General features: G+C 32.8%; 1 protein-coding gene across 25 annotated transcripts in view; it reads left to right on the forward strand.

The window, feature by feature from the left end:
- The window catches only part of C2CD5 (C2 calcium dependent domain containing 5), a 129,785-nt gene that overhangs the window by 61,654 nt on the left and 49,822 nt on the right, over window positions 1-18,309 (forward strand). For 14 of the 25 annotated variants that reach the window (XM_020994222.2, XM_078155155.1, XM_078155177.1 and 11 more), the window contains 5 exons: window positions 5,974-6,088; window positions 7,046-7,141; window positions 10,524-10,715; window positions 12,047-12,233; window positions 13,761-13,925. In XM_020994222.2, the coding sequence (XP_020849881.1) occupies window positions 5,974-6,088; window positions 7,046-7,141; window positions 10,524-10,715; window positions 12,047-12,233; window positions 13,761-13,925 (755 nt within the window). Of the gene's footprint in view, window positions 1-5,973; window positions 6,089-7,045; window positions 7,235-10,523; window positions 10,716-12,046; window positions 12,234-13,760; window positions 13,926-18,309 lie in introns of all 25 variants that reach the window. The other 11 variants (XM_078155134.1, XM_078155115.1, XM_078155126.1 and 8 more) reach the window with 2 other exon arrangements.

The following is an 18,309-nucleotide window of genomic DNA, read 5'->3' on the forward strand; positions in this document are numbered from 1 at the left end:
GAAAATACAAGAATGGAAATTAGGAGACTTGGGTTTTAGTTCTATTTCTGATTTAAATTTGTTAGAAAGTCAGCATGAGATTTTAAGCTGGTCAGCCTTTTGGCTCTCTGACAGCCTTCTGTTCCAATTATGCATAGAATCTTGAAGTTGGTGATGACTTTGACAGCATAAAGAGTCACTGAGGTAGGGGGTATAAAGCATCTAGGTCTGAATGAGAGTGACATTCAAAAAGTATTAAGGATCTGCTATCTGTAGAGCTTTAAGTTAAGCACTTGAATATACAAGACCCAATAGAACATATGGATTGACTTCAAGGAGATTTCAATCTTGCAGAAGTGTCAAAGAAAGTTATTTTTTAAAAGAGAATCATAAAAATAAAATCTTAGAGTTCTGAATTTCTGAGAATTCATTTCTCTGATATGTCAGATGGGTTCAGCCATCATATCTGGACTGTTTTATTGGAAAGCTTTTCTGTGAATAGAAATTTTAACTCACTAATAGTTTTGAGAGAATACAGGGCTAATCTGCAGTTTCTTTAGCACATTAGAAGATCTGTACTAGTTCAGGTTTTCCTAGGGGATAGCACAAATTATAGTGATGATTGTAAGGCCTTAAAATGCCTTTTTTAATGGAGAGGGTTTTGGGGTGTGGGGAGTAGAAAGTTAGAGTTTTCTTTCCTTTGTTGATAGTTGACAGTTTCCAGCCTTTTAAAGTTTTTTTTTTTAAAAGTAAAGTTTATGTTAATTTCTACAATCAGCAATATTTAATCTTTATAATGAATAAATTTAGATAAATTTTCTTGTGCTTTGGAAGAGATTTTTGAAATCTCTTCTGAAATACATATTAGAGTGGATGATGGGGTTTAGGATACATCTCATTTTAATTCAGTCACTATTCATGTTTTCTTATTGAAATGTAATTATTGACTTTCTAGACCAGTAGAGAAAAAATTTAAATGAATGATCTTAAGCTGAAAAATACTGTTCTACAATATTATCAGCTTTCTCTCTTCCCCCTCCCATATGAATGGGCAAAATCTAGAAAAAAGAGCATTCAAAAATGTATCTTTAAAAATAATAGTACTGAGTTCTAACAAGCATAGGTTAGCTCATTTATAAGAAAATAAACCTTGTTCCTTGAATGTATGGATTCATTTGTCAACCCAAATGCATTGAATTTGGTTTAATTTGAAGGAGTTTTTGAGTGACATTTGCTGAAAATGTGCATCTTGCTTTGTACTATTACATAGCTATGTATGTGGAATTTATTAAATAAGAATTAGGTTGCCTTGGAATTCTCTTTAGGAATACATTGATAAAGCAATTCTTTCACTGTATGTGATATTTAATACTAGGAAACCAGAGCATTGTAAAGTTAAACAAATTTTGTTTTTCCACATTTGGAAAATCATTTCCATGAATTGAGGAAGTATTTATTAAAATGAGATCAATGTATTATATGTGTATATATTACATGAAAATAATTTTAAAATGGGATAAATTTATCATCTATAGTACGTGAATTTTTTCTTCATAAATAATAAAATGTTAATTTTACTTACATAGATACCATTCCATGATCTCTTAGGTGAAATTATAAGATTATTGAATGGACTAAATGTCCTAAGCTCTCCCTCATCCAATTAAGTACCAGAGGTATTCTAGTCATCTGCATAGACTTTGCTATGCTGTTATCCCTCAATTTTAAACTATCGCATCCTAAACTGTCTCATCTTTGTGAATTTGCCCTATAACCTGGCTCTTTGTTGACAGTTTGACACCTCATCCCACTGTAGTGTGTATATTTCCTTTAAATTGAGTTTTATGTTGAATTTATTCTTTCAAATGTAAACTTTGCCTTAATAGCATATTATCTCTTTCACTTCCTTGCTCTTTTCCAAATCAGATTGAATAGGGTGACTGGTCAGTTTCCCTTTTTGTTTCCAAACAAAATTATATAAGCTTCTTTAGGGCAGAGTGAGTAATCCACGCTGTAAATACTTTACCCCTTTGATGAGCCATTTAATAAATGTTGGATGATGACAAAAAATGTGCCTTTCTATTTATAAAGGAGAGTCTTTATAAATGTATGTTGACATAATGTCACCACTTTACTGCTCAACCAAGAGGTATCTTATTAGAAAATACTAATCAGTTTCAAAATTATTGCTTAAGATGATTCTTCCAAAATGGCAAGATAAAACCCCAATTATAGTTGTAGTCTAAAGATTCAACTTTGGCAAAGTTGAATTTATTGTAATGGTAGCACAGTTTTGTCCATCTAGTCATGTTTCATCTTATGAAGAGATGAGATAATTGAATTATAGCCTAATTATCTCTAGATCAAAAAGGGATATTAAAAGACTCCATCAGAAGATTTGAGCTGTATGGAACAAAGCCGCAAAATACCATGAATAATCAGAAAAAAAGAAATTTTGTTTAAAAGTATTGGCATTTGTCCATTATTTTTGATTAAATTATAAATCACTGTTAGGAAAGTAGTTTAATGTTGAGGGAATTTCTTTGCCTTATACCTCTAAAAATCCCTAGAAAAATTAATTTTCCCACCCATCTCAGTCATATGCCTTCAAAATTAAGTTTCAAACACCCTAATTCTCCTTGACTTCACATGTGGCATGTGATTGCCATAATCATTTTTTATTTTACCTTTTATGTTGGTAGCTCCAGAGTGGTGTATTTTTAATATTTTCAACTTAAACTCTTTGTGCCTCATATAAAAAATTATGAATACATCTTCTGTGACAGCAAATTTAACTTAGCTTTTAAGTTATTTTTAAATAGCTTTTAAGACTTCAGTATTTTCAGTTTTAAGACACTGGATCTTTCTGAATTTTGGTCATTAGTAAATTAGGCAGAACCTAATTAACTTAATAGTGTTATAGCTCACTTTGGTCTAAATATAATATAGATTTTGAACAAAATTAAACTTTTCTTAAATACTAAATAAATGAGTTCATTATTTTAAATGACCATGTCTCAGATATAATAGATACAAAATTAATCTTCTCCAATTTATTGCTTAAAGGTTTAGATAATTTTTGCTAAAGTAACCACTAGCTGTACTAGAAAAGCCTGTGATTAAGTGCTACATACCGTATGCTTGCCTTGCTTTCACCTGGAATCTAGGGCCATTACTTTCTGTAACCATTTCAGTGAGCTGCCATAGTTCTCAGTCTGTACTGTCACCTGATCCAAGCATGCGCCAAAATATCCACTGTTTCTGGCTACTGTCTGCTAAATCTGCTTTGCAAACCCTTTGTTCTTTGAGCTTTTGCTTTAGCCACAAACAAAATTAAAGAAGCCCTTTGGAGTATGACACATGCCATCCTGCTTTTTTAGCTCCTCTGTTATGTAAATCCTTAGCATTACTAAATTTGTAAATATTACAGTGGCATCCCCATGTGGAATTGTGTGGCTCATGTGTCAAAATAAAGGCTGCTTGTTACTAAATTTGTCAGAAAAATAAGAATGCTGCATTCACACTGCATTCAGTGTTTTGTATTAACCACTTACAATGTCATAGTGTTTGGTTTAATTATGTGATAATTTTATGCATTAATACTAAGGTAAGTTAAATGTGTTTATATATATTCTGTGTTATGTGTGTATATATCAAAGTAATGACACACACTTTTAAATTTAGATTTACTAGCCATTTAAAAATGTAACATTCAAGTTTATAAATTGAACATAAAATGCAATATCTTCAATTCACATCTTATTTTTTAAAAAATCTTGTTTGTATCTTTTTTGAAAAATAAAATCAGTTATAATGTGTCATTTTAGATAGCTTGGCTTCAGGCAAATTTTTTATGTAAAAATCCATATTTGCTGAATAAATAAATTTTGCAGTGATTCTTTGCATTATAAAAGTTTTGTCCTACAATTTTCAAAAATAAGAGCCCCAATTCATTGTATTAAAATTCGTTTACATGTAGTTTTTAATGACCATAACTTGTGCTTAAACTGAGTTATGCTTTTACTACCCTTCCTTACTTTTTCCCTCTAGAATTTTAAGTAAGATTAAATTAGACACCAGAATCCTGTTTTCTTAGATGTCAAAATTCTATCATAGAAAAGAGGAAAAAACAAATAAAATCTTATGAGAAATAGACTGTGTTGATTAAATATGCTTATGCACTGCATATATGTTTAAATCTCATTTCAGGAAGTTTATCTATTAGCCAGGCAGCACGTATCAAACGGGTCCAGTTTTCTACCTAATTATCCCACATGTTTCTTAATAGAGAAGATTGATTTAATAGCTCCAACATTTCAGCCTTTTCTCCTTTTTTCTTTTTTTCCTCAATCCTGTTTTGACCCTTTTTTCAACTTCTTGAGGATCTGCATTTCTTTCTTTCTTTCTTTCTTTTCTTCTTTTCCTTCCTTCCTTCCTTCCTTCCTTCCTTCCTTCCTTCCTTCCTTCCTTCCTTCCTTCCTTCCTTCCTTCCTTCCTTCCTTCCTTCCTTCCTTCCTTCCTTCCTTCCTTCCTTCCTTCCTTCCTTCTCTGAAAGCAAATTGTATAAATCTCCTGCCTCACCTTCTGTTTCTCAAGGAGAAAAACAGTCATAATATTCTACTGTGTAATCTAGAAAAAGTTCTTTAATTTTTGTGTGTGTGTGTGTGCTTTCATTTCTTCTGTTTTCTAATAGTGAATATACTACTACTCCCTCTTTGTCACTGGGTATTGAGGCATACTTTTATTTTATTTCATTTTTTTTGCAGGGGGAAAAAGTTTTTGAGAATCAGGCATAAACAATTATTCCTAAATGGAAATATATGTATTATATGGTTTTTGAATCTTAGTTACTACCAAATGCTACCATTCTTTGCACACAGTAAGCACTATTAAATATATGTTTGGATTGAGTTGATATAAAAATTTTTAATATGGAAGAACTTCAAAAGAGGAATTTAGTTAGCAACTTCTCTAGACAGGATTGATTTTTTTTTTCCATACGAAATTGTTCATACGTGAGAGCAGCCATGAATGGAAACAAAACAGTGTTGTTTTAGTTACTCTTTGTAGCCTCTTTTACTATAATTAAGGAGTATTTTTGGCCGCCACTGTTCACTGGTTATTTCAAGTTAAATACAGGCAGAAAAAGGCACAGATAAATGTGTGGCAGATAGATCATTTGAAAGTTCTGTGAAGAGTAGACACTGAACAACTTTACTTGTCATCACTTGCAAGATGTACACCCTTTAAGAAAGGCACAATTCTATAATTTCAAGACATTTTGTGAGTATGAGTGACAAATAAAGTTAATTGTGTCATAATGAAATCTCCTGTTTTGCAAATTAGCCAAATTATTGGTGTTAATTTTTCTTTTAGTACAAGTTTTTGGATTAGTCAGTCTTCTATTTCTTATCTCTCTGCTTTAGGTCCTACTTGTTTTTATAAGGATGGCTTCTTTTCAGCCAACATTGGCAAATCTTTTACCAGAAAGGAAGGACTTTATTAGGTTGTTTTGTGTATCATTCTTACCACAGCTGTTGAGAATCCATTTCATAATCCTTATTCCTTACACTCACCCCCAAAATCTGTTGGTTTTGCTTTAAAAAAAGAAAAAGATGCCAGATCTGCATAATCCTGACCAGCATGAAAGTGACACATAAGGTATTCTCTTGGGATATAGATTTTAACACCCAAGGTTTGAGTTTGGAACCTGTTGTGTCTTTACTTTTAAGCTATGTAAGAAGATATATTTCTACTTGGTGACCCAATGCTAGTGAAGAATTTATAGGACTAATTTATTTTCAGACAGTGACAAATAAAATAACCAAGCTAATAAAACAGGATTGGATTTTAAATATGAAAATAATTTGTAATACATTCTATGACAGTACTCCATGTTTTTTAGTTTGCTTATTCAATACTTCTTTAGTTAATATGCCACTTCATAGGTCATATATCCCCAAATTACAAACTGATTTATTATTTGTTTTTCAGATGAACCAGAAACTCGAGATGCTTGGTGGGCAGAAATCAGACAAGAAATAAAATCTCATGCAAAAGCATTAGGCTGTCATGCTGTAGTGGGCTACAGTGAATCAACTAGTATTTGGTAAATCATAATCATAACCTGAGTGTCTAAATGCCATACTGTTTCTCTTGTATCTTCTGAATAGGCGAAAAGTTTGAGTCAAATACAGAGATGCTTCAGAATAGTGGTAGGGCACCTCAAAGATATATAGGTTTTGTGTAAAGATGTTGAAGCTAGCATTTAAAAAGCTTTGCTTAAATAGCATCAGAAGGCATTTGTAGTATCACTATTGGGAAGAATCTTGGATTTGGAATCAGAAGACTTGGATTTGAATGCTAGCTATATCAATTTCTAGCAATGTGACCTTGTGAAAAATCAGTAGAGATAACCTTTTCATACTGTATGTATTCCTGACCTGTGATCTTTTATTTGTTTTATGTATCATTTAAATTAAGCCTAAATACATTTTTCTCAGCATTGTTTATATTTGTCTGTTTCCTAAATTGAATAATATGTAATTACTAGAATACCCTAATTCTTTTGTGGAATTGTCTTCCTAATACATTTAAAACAATGAGGTTCTTTAATATAGTTCAGGTAGAAAATTTTGTTATTTCTTGTATTCAGTTTGAATAAAATGAAATTTAATATTGGAGGAATTTATGCTAATTGAGCTTTCTTGAATTATTTTTAACAAATTTTAGTTAAATTCACTTGTTTTATTACTGAATTCACAATGCAAATTGTTGTTGCTAATATTTTAAAATATTATAGACTTCTTTCTCCTGTCATATTTTAAGGAAAGCTGGTTATTATATAAATTATGTTGGATAAATAATGCTTGGTAGTAAAGAAAATTCCATTTGCCTCCACCTGTTTGGTAAACAAATTTCCTTCCTTAGATTTTGAATTCTTACTTTAAGATGATAGTATTTTTCATATGTAATGCTTATTAGCGTCTTAAATGTTGACTTGTATTTAAATCATCACCTTTTGAGCTACTTGTTAAAATTAACATGTAATTCTTTTTTCTTCTAGTGAAGAGGTCTGTATTTTATCTGCATCTGGCACGGCAGCTGTACTGAACCCTAGATTTCTTCAGGATGGCACGGTGGAAGGCTGTTTGGAACCAAGGTTGTCATGGCAGCCTGGCTTCTTTTCCATAGGGTCAGAGAAGGGAGAGGTTGATTTTTTTCCTCAGAGCCAGGATAGTTCCTCTCTATTAGGGTAGGTTACAGTGTTACAGTGCAGGATTCGGGACCAAGCACTTTACTGATTTTTCACTAACAACAGCAACAAAAGAAGTAATGGGACTCTGCACAAAATTAGATGTATAATTTTTGTTTCTAACAGCTTGAATAAGGTAACATGTTTGAATACTAACCAGAGAATTTGTACTTTTTTTTGCCTCTGTTGAGGAATAATTTTCCTTTTTAAAAAAATATTTTGATATGTTCATTCCATTGCTGCCATTCATGAAGCCATTCAATTGAAGAAAACTGTTTAATTCACCTATTACTTAAAGTATATGATACCATATTAATAATTGCATAGAAAGTAAAGAATTTAACTATGGTTAAAATTGAACTTGTGCTTTAAAAATCAAATTTCATTATCATGGTAAGGGAAGTTTAGTTTTTTGGTTTTTTTGGTTGACTTAAATTATTGCATCCTTTTAAGTAGATAGCAAGCATATACTGTTATTGAACTACTTTCACTGAAATTAGAACTAAAAATTTCTGAGATGGCTGTTCGCCATTATCACTGAGCTGTTGTATAAAAACTCATATTTTTAATTAATTCATTGGTATACTTATTTGAACATTCTGTGGTCTTTGCTATACTATAGAAAACTATAGTTTGCTAACTGTATAGCAAATAGAGAAAACAAAAATTTCTGGTTAAATGCCATATGGGTCAGCACCAAAAGCGTGCATGTAACAAAAAAGATATTAAAGCATGCACTTGGTGGCCTGTTTATTGCAAGCAACAAAATTCTGCCACAAGAAAAGAATTTAAATGGTTTCTTCCATTTTTGTTTTAATGGAATTTGACCAGGGATTTCAAAGCCCTGAAATAAAAGATAATTAGTAAGGAAATGCTGATAGATTTCACACATGCACTTGTCAGGTGTGTGTATTTAAATAATCTTGCCTTTGGGCACTAGTATCTACTAATGAATGAATTTGTTAACATTTCATTTTAATAAATGCAATGTCTACCTCAATATAATAAAGTTGTTTTTGTGTCCTAACACTCCTTTGCTAATATGTAAACAGTGAATTCTATTGAATGCAACAATTGAATGAATGTTATTTAAACATTACTATTACTGCTAAAAGTTATTTACTTTTTAAAGTATATTGATGATATTAGAGGAGTTCATAAAGTTTTCTTTTGGGTAAAGAGTGCTTTCTGGTCATAGACAAGATGTTATTTTATTGTCAGTCACTTTGCAGGAGAAAAAGGAGACTGAACTAGGGTTCAGCTAAGAGGAATTGAAATTACAGGATTTGAGTGAGGGTACGTTATGTCAAAGCTTGGCCTGGTTTCTTCCAGTTTTGGAGAACCTGTACTAAGGGGACAGGTGCCCAGAGTTTTAAACCAAATAACTGAATACTTTCGCTCAGAGTGGCTTATAACCTGGAGGCTTTTTTATGATCTAGCTCTGTGTTCCAAGAAGGGAATCTCAGCTTCAGCTGAGGCTTTGGAGTGGCACCCCAAATTATTAATATTTGTAGTTCAGTTTAATATGAGAGCTTATAAATCTGAAATGATACTTTATAGATTGCCTAAAACTATCTGCAGATCCTTTTCAGAGTTTATTTTATCCAGGAATTTTCTTTACACATTTTAGCAGTTTAGTATACCTGTGAGCCTGTTCACCAAAACCTAGGAAGTACACTATATAACAAAAATTAAGAATTTTTTTTCAACCTTCCCTTACAACCCCTCATGTCACAAAGAAAATCAGAAGTGCCCGACAGATCCCCCCCCTTATGTTGTCCACAGGACTGAGGAAGTATCATGTGTAGGGAATATGGAAAATTTGTGTCTTTAAAATGAAAGTGTTTCACATAAGGAATTTTTTAAAATATATAATTTTGGCATCATGATTTTGATCCTTTTTGTTTTTTAGCTTTGACTCATTTATACCACATTTGTGTGGGATTATATCCTATTTTAGTTGTTGGCTGATGTCACTGTGTTGTTCTTCTGTTCCTAGGACTCAGATCATGAAGATTTGCTAAGTAATGGGGAGAATCCTCATCCTACTTTAAACTCTCTATTACTCACTAATCTAATTATAAACTGCAAGGGAGGGAGAGAGTGGCAAATGGGGAGTATCTGTAGCACTGGAAACTCTCTTGCTACCTTTAATCTCCCCTGTATCCCTAGACCTACTTTCTAGTCAGTAAATGAATTTTAAATGATAATGAAGCAGTGCAGTACTTCTAAAATAAATCTGTAAATGATACAATGACATTGGATAACAAAGGATTTTTTAAGGTGCTTTTATTTGTATTTGTAAAACATATGAGGAGTAACTAGGTGGCGCAGTGGATAGAACACCAGCCCTGGAGTCAGGAGGACCTGAGTTCAAATCCGCCTGAGACACATACTTCCTAGCTGTGTGACTCTGGACAAGTCACTTAACCCCAACAACAACAACAAAAAATATATGTGCTGTTTGTTATTGAAGATTAATGAAGTTTTAGCAATATTTACAGTAATTTTGAGTTTCATTGATACCCTTTGATTCTGATGTAGAACTCTGTTTTAAAAAGAATGTTTTTTAGAGGCCGCTAGGTGGCGCAGTGGGTAGAGCACTTGCCCTGGAGTCAGGATGACCTGAGTTCAAATTTGGCCTCAGACACATATTAGCTATGTGACCCTGGGCAAGTCACTTAACCTCTATTTGCCTCAAGAAAAAAAAAGGAAGGAATAGATTTTTAAATTATCTTTTAAATTATTTCAATTATCATTTTAAATTATCTTTCTTAGTTGCTTTTTTAAAAAATTGTGTGCCTTAGAAAATTTGGGGAAGATTATTTTTTTCAGAAACTTTTCTGCATAATAATTTGTATTGTTTATATCGTACTTATATAGCAAACATTTATGTAGTGTTTACTATGTGCCATGTACTATGCTCAATGCTTTACAATTATCATCTCATTTGATCCTTGTAACAACCCTGGCAGATAGATAACTATTTTTATCTCCATTTTTACAGCTAAGGAAAGTAGTAGAATAAAGACTCCTACTCAAGTCTTCTGACTCTGAATCCAAGGCTCTTGCCCCTCTATTATAAGGCCTACTGGCTATTTGTAGTTGGTATCTCTTCTGCTTGGTTCATTGTAACAAGTAGCGTGAATGTTGAAATAGTTTATGTAAATGTATTAATATGATTTATTTATGTGTGTGTGTGTGTGTGTGTGTGTGTATGTGTATATATATATGTAAAGCATACTGCTTTTTTTTTTCAAGAATTCTTTTTTTCTTAATGTATTTTTAGACAAGAAGAAAATTTACCTGCTGGTTGTGGATTTTGCCACATACCTTATGATGAACTGAATATGCCATTCCCAGCTCACCTCACTTATTGCTACAGCTGCAGAAAACAAAAAGTTCCTGATGTTCTTTTTACAACAATAGATCTTCCTACTGATGCAACGGTTATAGGAAAAGGTTGTCTTATTCAAGCCAGGTATATTTACCAAAGCAAGAGAGAATTAATTAATTTCTTTATATGTTAAGCATAGCCCATACAAATTATGTTTAATGTTAGAAATTTTTGTTTATTAGTATGGTAATTGAACCTATGGGAGCTAATAAAATCATTGAGAGAGAGCATGTAGAGAGAGAAGTGGGTCCAGGACAACCAGGGACTAAGCTTATGCAGAGGGATGAGACATAAATCATGATCCAGCAAAGGAGGCTGAAGAGAAGGGTCCAGTCAGGTAGGAGATCATCAGAAGATAGAAATGTCATGAAAACTTAGTGCAGACAGAGTGTCTAGTAGGCAGAGGTATAGTCAGCATTGTCAAATAGCAGTTTGAGGATGGAAAAAAGGCTATCAGATTTGTCACTTAAGAAATTCTGTTAAGGGATGAAGTTGGAAGCCAAGATTACAAAGGATTAAGCAATGAACATGAGTTGAAAAAATGGAGGCATTTTGTGAAGACAGCTTTTTCTGTGTTGGCTATGAAAGGAAGGAGAAATAAAGGATTAAAGTATGAGAGGATGGTCCAACTGATTGAAGGTTTTAAAGGATTGGGAAGACCTGAGCAAAAAAGCAGAGTTATTTATGTGGATAAGTTTATGTGCCGTCTCTTACAAGAATGGAGAAAATAATGCAAATGATGTTGAGATGACTTGAAGTATAGATTTGAGGTGGAGGAAGTATTCACTGTGGAAAGCTTCAGTGTTTTCAGTGAAATATGAGATAAGGTCCTCTACTTTGAAGGGGCAGAAGGAGTGGTGTAGGTGTCTTGAGAAGAGATCTGCTATCAGGAGGGGAATTAGAAGGGCATCCAGGGAAGAGTAAAAGGATTAGAGTTGAGGGCCAATTTCAGATTATATAACATAAATTTGTAGGTACTCAGTTACCTGAATATGTAATTTTCTCTCTTGGCATTCATCAACAACAATATGAGCATCAGGTAAATAGGAGTGGTGGATTTGTGAGAGTAATATGGGGTTGGAGTTTGGGAAGGGATGGGCAACAGTATGACATGGGGCACGGGACTCAAAGGTAGAGGACAGTGTGAAGTTGAACTGGTTAACTCTAAGGTCAAGATTTTGAAGGGAAGAAAGCAGGGTTCGTGTATGTCTTTTCTTTCCTGTTAGATTGTGAGCTCCTTACAGACAGATTATATATTAATTTATCTTTGTATCTCAAGCACATCAAACTAGCTTACACATGGTAGGAATTTCATGTTTCTTGAATTGACTAATAAAATGCAACATTTTTTTGAGATTCTACTATTCCTTTGTTGAAGAGAGCAATGTTAACTAAGTAAATTCTTTTTTTGGCAGGTTATGTCGCTTAAAAAAGAAAGCTCAAGCAGAAGCAAATGCTACCGCTATCAGCAATTTATTGCCATTTATGGAATATGAAGTACATACTCAGTTAATGAATAAGCTAAAGCTCAAAGGAATGAATGCTTTGTTTGGACTTAGGATTCAGATTACCGTGGGTGAAAATATGTTGATGGGCTTAGCAGTACGTTTAAATTTATTTGGATATTTTGTGACTTCTTTTATAATTGTAGTAGATTCTATTCAGGTAGTAGGTTAAGTCTTTCATTTTTAGATCTATGTAGTGAAATGAGTCTGTAGTCTACCATACAATATCTAGGGATAATTTTAACTTAATCTTAAGTCTCAGAATTAATATTTGCAAATATCATAGGGGCCCCTAGACCCACACAGTTAAGACCTTTCTTGTACTTAGCCAGTTGTTGTGGCCAGCTGGCCATAACCATAGCAAGGCCATGTTTAATGTTTAGGGCTCAGCATGTAGGACAGTCAGTAATTTTGGCCGGCCCTCTTATGGACATTCTTCCATCATAAAATTTGATTAAATCCTGTATTTTTTATATTTTTACTAGAAAAATGATTTAGTTTAGATATTTGAGGTACATTTTATCTTCTTACGTAGAAAACTGGACTTGATGAAGTGCATATACTTCAGGGACACCACTAGTCAGCAGTAGAAGTTATAGTGAAATAGGTCTAGTCTATTAATTTAATGAAATGTGAGAAATTGAAATTAGGGATTATATATGCATTTTCTCTTTTTTCCTATTGACTCCTATTATAAAATGAAATTATGTTTTATTATGAAGATGTCATTGGGGAATAAAGTCTACTGCTGGCAGGATCAAGTGGCCTTATATCACAGTTACATTTAAGAGAACATAAACTGAATGTCAGAAAAAAAGTTGGTCACTTGAAGCCCAAGTATAGTCACCAGTAAGACGTCGTTACACATCTCTACTCAGGTTCCTTATTACTGGTTGAGTCTTACAGCAATTTTCATTTTAGAGAAGTCATAAAGAGTTCTTTAACCATGTGCCCTCAGTTAATGAATACCAAATTTATTTCACACCACAAGTTTAAAGTTCAGTATATCAAATCAGTTAGAGATATTGGTAGTTAATACTCATAAAGCCTGAATAATAAGATTTTCCCTTGTTGTATGTAAAGAAAATTTGTGTGTTTTAATTGTGTCCTAGATGTTTATAATGATTAATAAAGGCTAATTAAGTATAAATTAAAATTATTAGATAATGAGAAATATTTGGAGAAAGGATTTTGTTTTATCCTTCAAAAGCAATATGAAATCTCCTGTTTTCTGCCATCTTTCTCCCGTTGCCCTTATTTTGACATATATAATCACATGTTGGCATTTAAATAATTTATTTTTTACCATTCTCTAATTGTTGTATATATGCATAATTCTGATCATAACTAGGTTGTCATGTCCTTGAGGAAACTATGTCTAGATATTATGAGCAATACAGAAGTATTGTGGGTGGTTTTGGCTTTTTTATTATTCCTTCTTGTTACCAAGCACAGTGTTAGCCTAATGTAGGCTTAATTTTTTTAACTTAAATTTTAAAATAGTATTTGTGTAAATTAATTGACCCTTCTTTCTTGGGACACATCAGAGGGCCAGAAAATTTCTTTTTTACTTTGCTGTTGTTAAAGGAAAATTTCTGTCTTTTTGTGCCCATTTCCCCCCAAGTCTGCAACAGGTGTATATTTAACAGCTTTACCAATGCCTGGTGGTATCCAGATCGCTGGGAAGACGCCAAATGATGGTTCATATGAACAACATATATCTCATATGCAGAAAAAGATAAATGATACAATAGCTAAGAACAAAGAGCTATATGAAATCAATCCTCCTGTAAGTAAACTCTATAATGAGACTGTCATTTTAGCTTTTATACTTAACCTATGTTTGTGTATTATTTTACTTTGGATATATCTACATAATATGAAGTTATACACACACATTATAGCTTTTGAGTAAAAAGATCATAACCCTGTCATTTCACTTGTTGCCTTAAAGTTTACTACTTTAGTTTGAAGAAGATTGATGTACTAGTGATTTGGAGGAAGAAAAAGCACTTGGATTCCATTTCCTTCTTTCATTATTATATATTGAATCTAGTCATTTCATACTAACTCACATTGCTCACTGAGTTTGCAGAAGACATAGGTGTGTCCACAGCTCTGGGTCCATAGTAGTCATATATTAACCTTCATTTAATAAAATAGATTGTGCTAGACCTAAGAAGCCACACACACATGCACATATACATTTAATTCTATTTTTTTTGTTACATTTTAGGTTTCTGTCTCCCTTTCTCCCTACTTCATGCTAGAGAATGCCGCAATTTATTTTTTTTTAATTTATTTCAATTTATTTATTTTTAGTTTTCAACGTTCACTTCCATAAGATTTTGAGTTTTAAATTTTCTCCCCCTTCTCAAGATGGCATGCAATCTGATACAGGCTCTACTTATACATTCATGTTTAGCATATTTTTATATTAGTCATGATATAAAGAAGAATTAGAACTAATGGGAGGAACCATAAAAAAGAAGAAACAAAACAACAAAAGAAAAGGAGAGCAAATAGTATGCTTCCATCTGCGTTCAGACTCCATGGTTCTTTCTCTGGATACAGATAGCATTTTTCATCATGAGTCTTTTTGGAGTTGTCTTAGGTGCTTGCATTGCTGAGAAGAGTTAAGTCTATCAAAATCAGTCATCGCACATTGTGGCTGTTATTGTGTACAACGTTCTCTTGGTTCTGCTTACTTCACTCAGCATCAGACCATACAAGTCTTTCCAGGTTGTTCTGAAGTCAGCCTGTTCATCATTTCTTATAGCACAATAGTATTCCATTATATTCATGTACCACAACTTGTTCAGTCATTCCCCAATTGATAGGCATCCCCTCAATTTCCAATTCTTTGCCCCACCACAAAGAGAGCTGCTATAAATATTTTTGAACACGTGTGTCCTTTTCCTGTTTTTATGGTCTCTTTAGGATATAGACTTAGAAGTGGTAATACTGGGTCAAAGGGTATGCACAATTTTATAGCCCTTTGGGCATAGTTCCAGATTGCTCTCCAAAATGGTTGGATCAGTTCATAATTCCACCAGCAATGCATTAGTGTTCCAATTTTCCCACATCTTCTCCAACATTTATCATTTTCCTGTTTTGTCATGTTAGCCAATCTGATAGGTGTGATGTGGTACCTCAGAGTTGTTTTGATTTGCGTTTCTCTAATCAATAATGATTTAGAGCATTTTTTCATATGACCAAAGATAGCTTTAATTTCTTCGTATGAAAACTGCCTGTTCATATCCTTTGACCGTGTAGCAATTGAGGAATGACTTGTATTCTTATAAATTTGACTTGGTTCTCCATATATTTTAGAAATGAGATCTTTATTGGAGATAATGGCTATAAAAATTGTTTCCCAGCTTTCTGCTTCCCTTCTAATCTTGGTTGCATTGACTTTGTTTGTTCAAAAACTTTTCAATTTAATGTAATCAGAGTCATCCATTTCGCATTTCATAATGTTCTCTTTCTCTTGTTTGGTCATAAATTCTTCCCTTCTCCACAGATCTTATAGGTAAACTATTCCTTGCTCTTCTAGTTTGCTTATAGTATCAATCTATCTAAATCATGTACTCATTTTGACTTTATCTTGGCATAGGGTGTAAGATGTTGGTCTATGCCTACTTTTTGCCATACTGTTTTCCCAGCAGTTTTTGTTATATACTGAGTTCTTATCCCAGAAGCTGGGGTCTTTAGATTTATCAAATAGCAGATTACTGTAGTCACTGACTGTTGTCTTACATACTTAACCTATTCCACTGATCCACCTCTCTTATTTCTTAGCCAGTACTAAGTAGTTTTGATGATTACTGTTATATAATACAATTTAAGATTTGGTACAGCTAGGCCACCTTCTTTTGCATTTCTTTTTACTAACTCTTTTAATATTCTGCACCTTTTGTTCTTCTGAATGAATTTTGTTATTGTTTTTTCTAGCTTTATAAAATAATTTTTTGGTAGTTTGATTGGTATGGCACTGAATAAGTAAATTAATTTAAGTAGAATTGTCATTTATATTATATTAGCTTGGCTTACCCATGAGCGATTGATATTTTTTTCAGTTATTTAGATCTGACTTTATTTGTGTGAAAAGTTTTTTGTAGTTGTGTTCATATAGTTCTAGAGTTTGTTTTGACAGGTAGACTCAAATATTTTACAATGTCTATAGTGACTTTAAATGGAATTTCACTTTCTGTCTCTTACTGTTGGGCTTTGTTAGTAGAAGGCCACCATTTAATGTGTGTGTGTGTATATGTGTATGTGTGTGTATATATGTGTGTATGTGTATATGTATATATATATATATATATATGTGTGTGTGTATATATATATATATATACGCACACACACCCACCATACTATGCATACTTGTATTTCTCAGTTTTCGTTCTCCAAGGGTGGATGGCATCTTCCTTCATAGTTCCTTTGTAATATTTATAATACTTAGAATAGCTTTTTTTCAGACAGTAGTGCTGTTACTGTATACAACATTGTATTAGTTCTGCTCTTTTCACTCTTCATGCAAGTCTTTACATGTTTATCTAAAATAAACCTCATCATTTCATACAGTGCAGTAGTATTCTATCACAATCATATATATACTACAAGCCGTTTAACCATTTCCCAATTAATGCACATCCCTTCAATTTCCAGTTCTTTGCTACTACATTTTATATTTTTAATCTTTGGAGCACAGATATTTACCTGATTTTAAATAAAGTCAAAATAAGGAGGTAGGACATATCTTTTTTGTTGAACATATCTTTATATCTATATCTGTGCATATATATTCTAGGTAATTTGGGTGCTTGGTATTTGTTTTTTCTAGAACAGTTGTTCCAACCTGAAAGCTAGGAAGTGAAGGTGCATTAGTCCAGTAAGTTTATTAAACTTGTACAGGTATTTTTAAAGGTCATGATATGGGGGCCCTTTGAGTATCAGTATTGACATCTATGTATAGTAATACTTTGCCCTCTGGCAAATGAAAGTATTTACCTATTACTTCTAGTTCTCTCCCATTCTTTATATTAACTGGATGTTTGTAAGATGTTATTGATATGTAAAACGTATTTCTTACAGTTTTGTACAGATGTATCTAGGTATTCCTATCTCTCTTCTACCAAGGCAGTTTAACTACTTTGGGGCTTACTTTATTTATCTATAAAATGTTAGACTATACCAAGGGTGGGGAACCTGCTGCTTCGAGGCTACAGGTGGCCCTCTAGGTCCTCAAGTGCGACCCTTTGACTGAATCTAAACTTCACAGAACAAATCTTCTTAATAAAAGGATTTTTTCTTGGATTCAGTGCAAAAGCTACACTCAAGGGCCTAGAGGGCAACATGTAGCCTTAAGGCTGCAGGGTCCCCGCCCGTGGTCTAGACTCTTTGGTTTCTGTGGACCCTTCTACTTCCAGTATTTATATTCTGGAATGTGCATACATGCAAGCACGTTCAGCCATGGAGTTAGAAAATTAATAAATTAGGGTCCTATTTACTCTTTTATCAATCCTAATGATTTATTTGGATTCAGTTTTTCTGCCTTAGTTATTAGTACCTGTGAATAAATGAATTTTTTCAGATTAACAGAAATATCTTTTATTTGTTTTGCATTTTAGAAATGGGAACCTGTTAGTTTATCAGATAGGAACATGGTAAAAGAAATTTATGCATTTCATCACAATAGTATATTTAGTACAGTGTTGTTTATCAGTTTCCAACTAATACCTAGCTAACACATGACTATTGTGTTGGATAATAAGAATTTTTTAATGTTATTGTATAAATTGTTTTCTTAGTTCTGGAGAACAACCATTCTAAATTAGGTTAGGATGTATCAGATTTCAAATAGTTTCGTAGATATTGTTGCTATGTATTCCTAACAGTAGTACCACCAAATAAATTATCATAAGATACGCACACTGGTAATTAATTTTAAAATTTACTGTTCAAATAATTTTTATGTCTGTATATTCTTCATATATATGTATATATAAACAAATATGTACATATGTATGTATGTATAAATGACCTTAGACCCTGTAACTTGTGCCACATCCTTTGTCTTTGAGTTTTTCCAGCAGTAGTGGTAGATTTATAGGAATACACTTATTCTCTTTTCTTGGTTTGTCTTCTGACCCATGTTATTAGGGCCAGCT

Source organism: Phascolarctos cinereus, unplaced genomic scaffold (genome assembly GCF_003287225.1).
Source record: "Phascolarctos cinereus isolate Bilbo 61053 unplaced genomic scaffold, phaCin_HiC Scaffold_1;HRSCAF=81, whole genome shotgun sequence".
NCBI lineage: Eukaryota > Metazoa > Chordata > Mammalia > Diprotodontia > Phascolarctidae > Phascolarctos > Phascolarctos cinereus.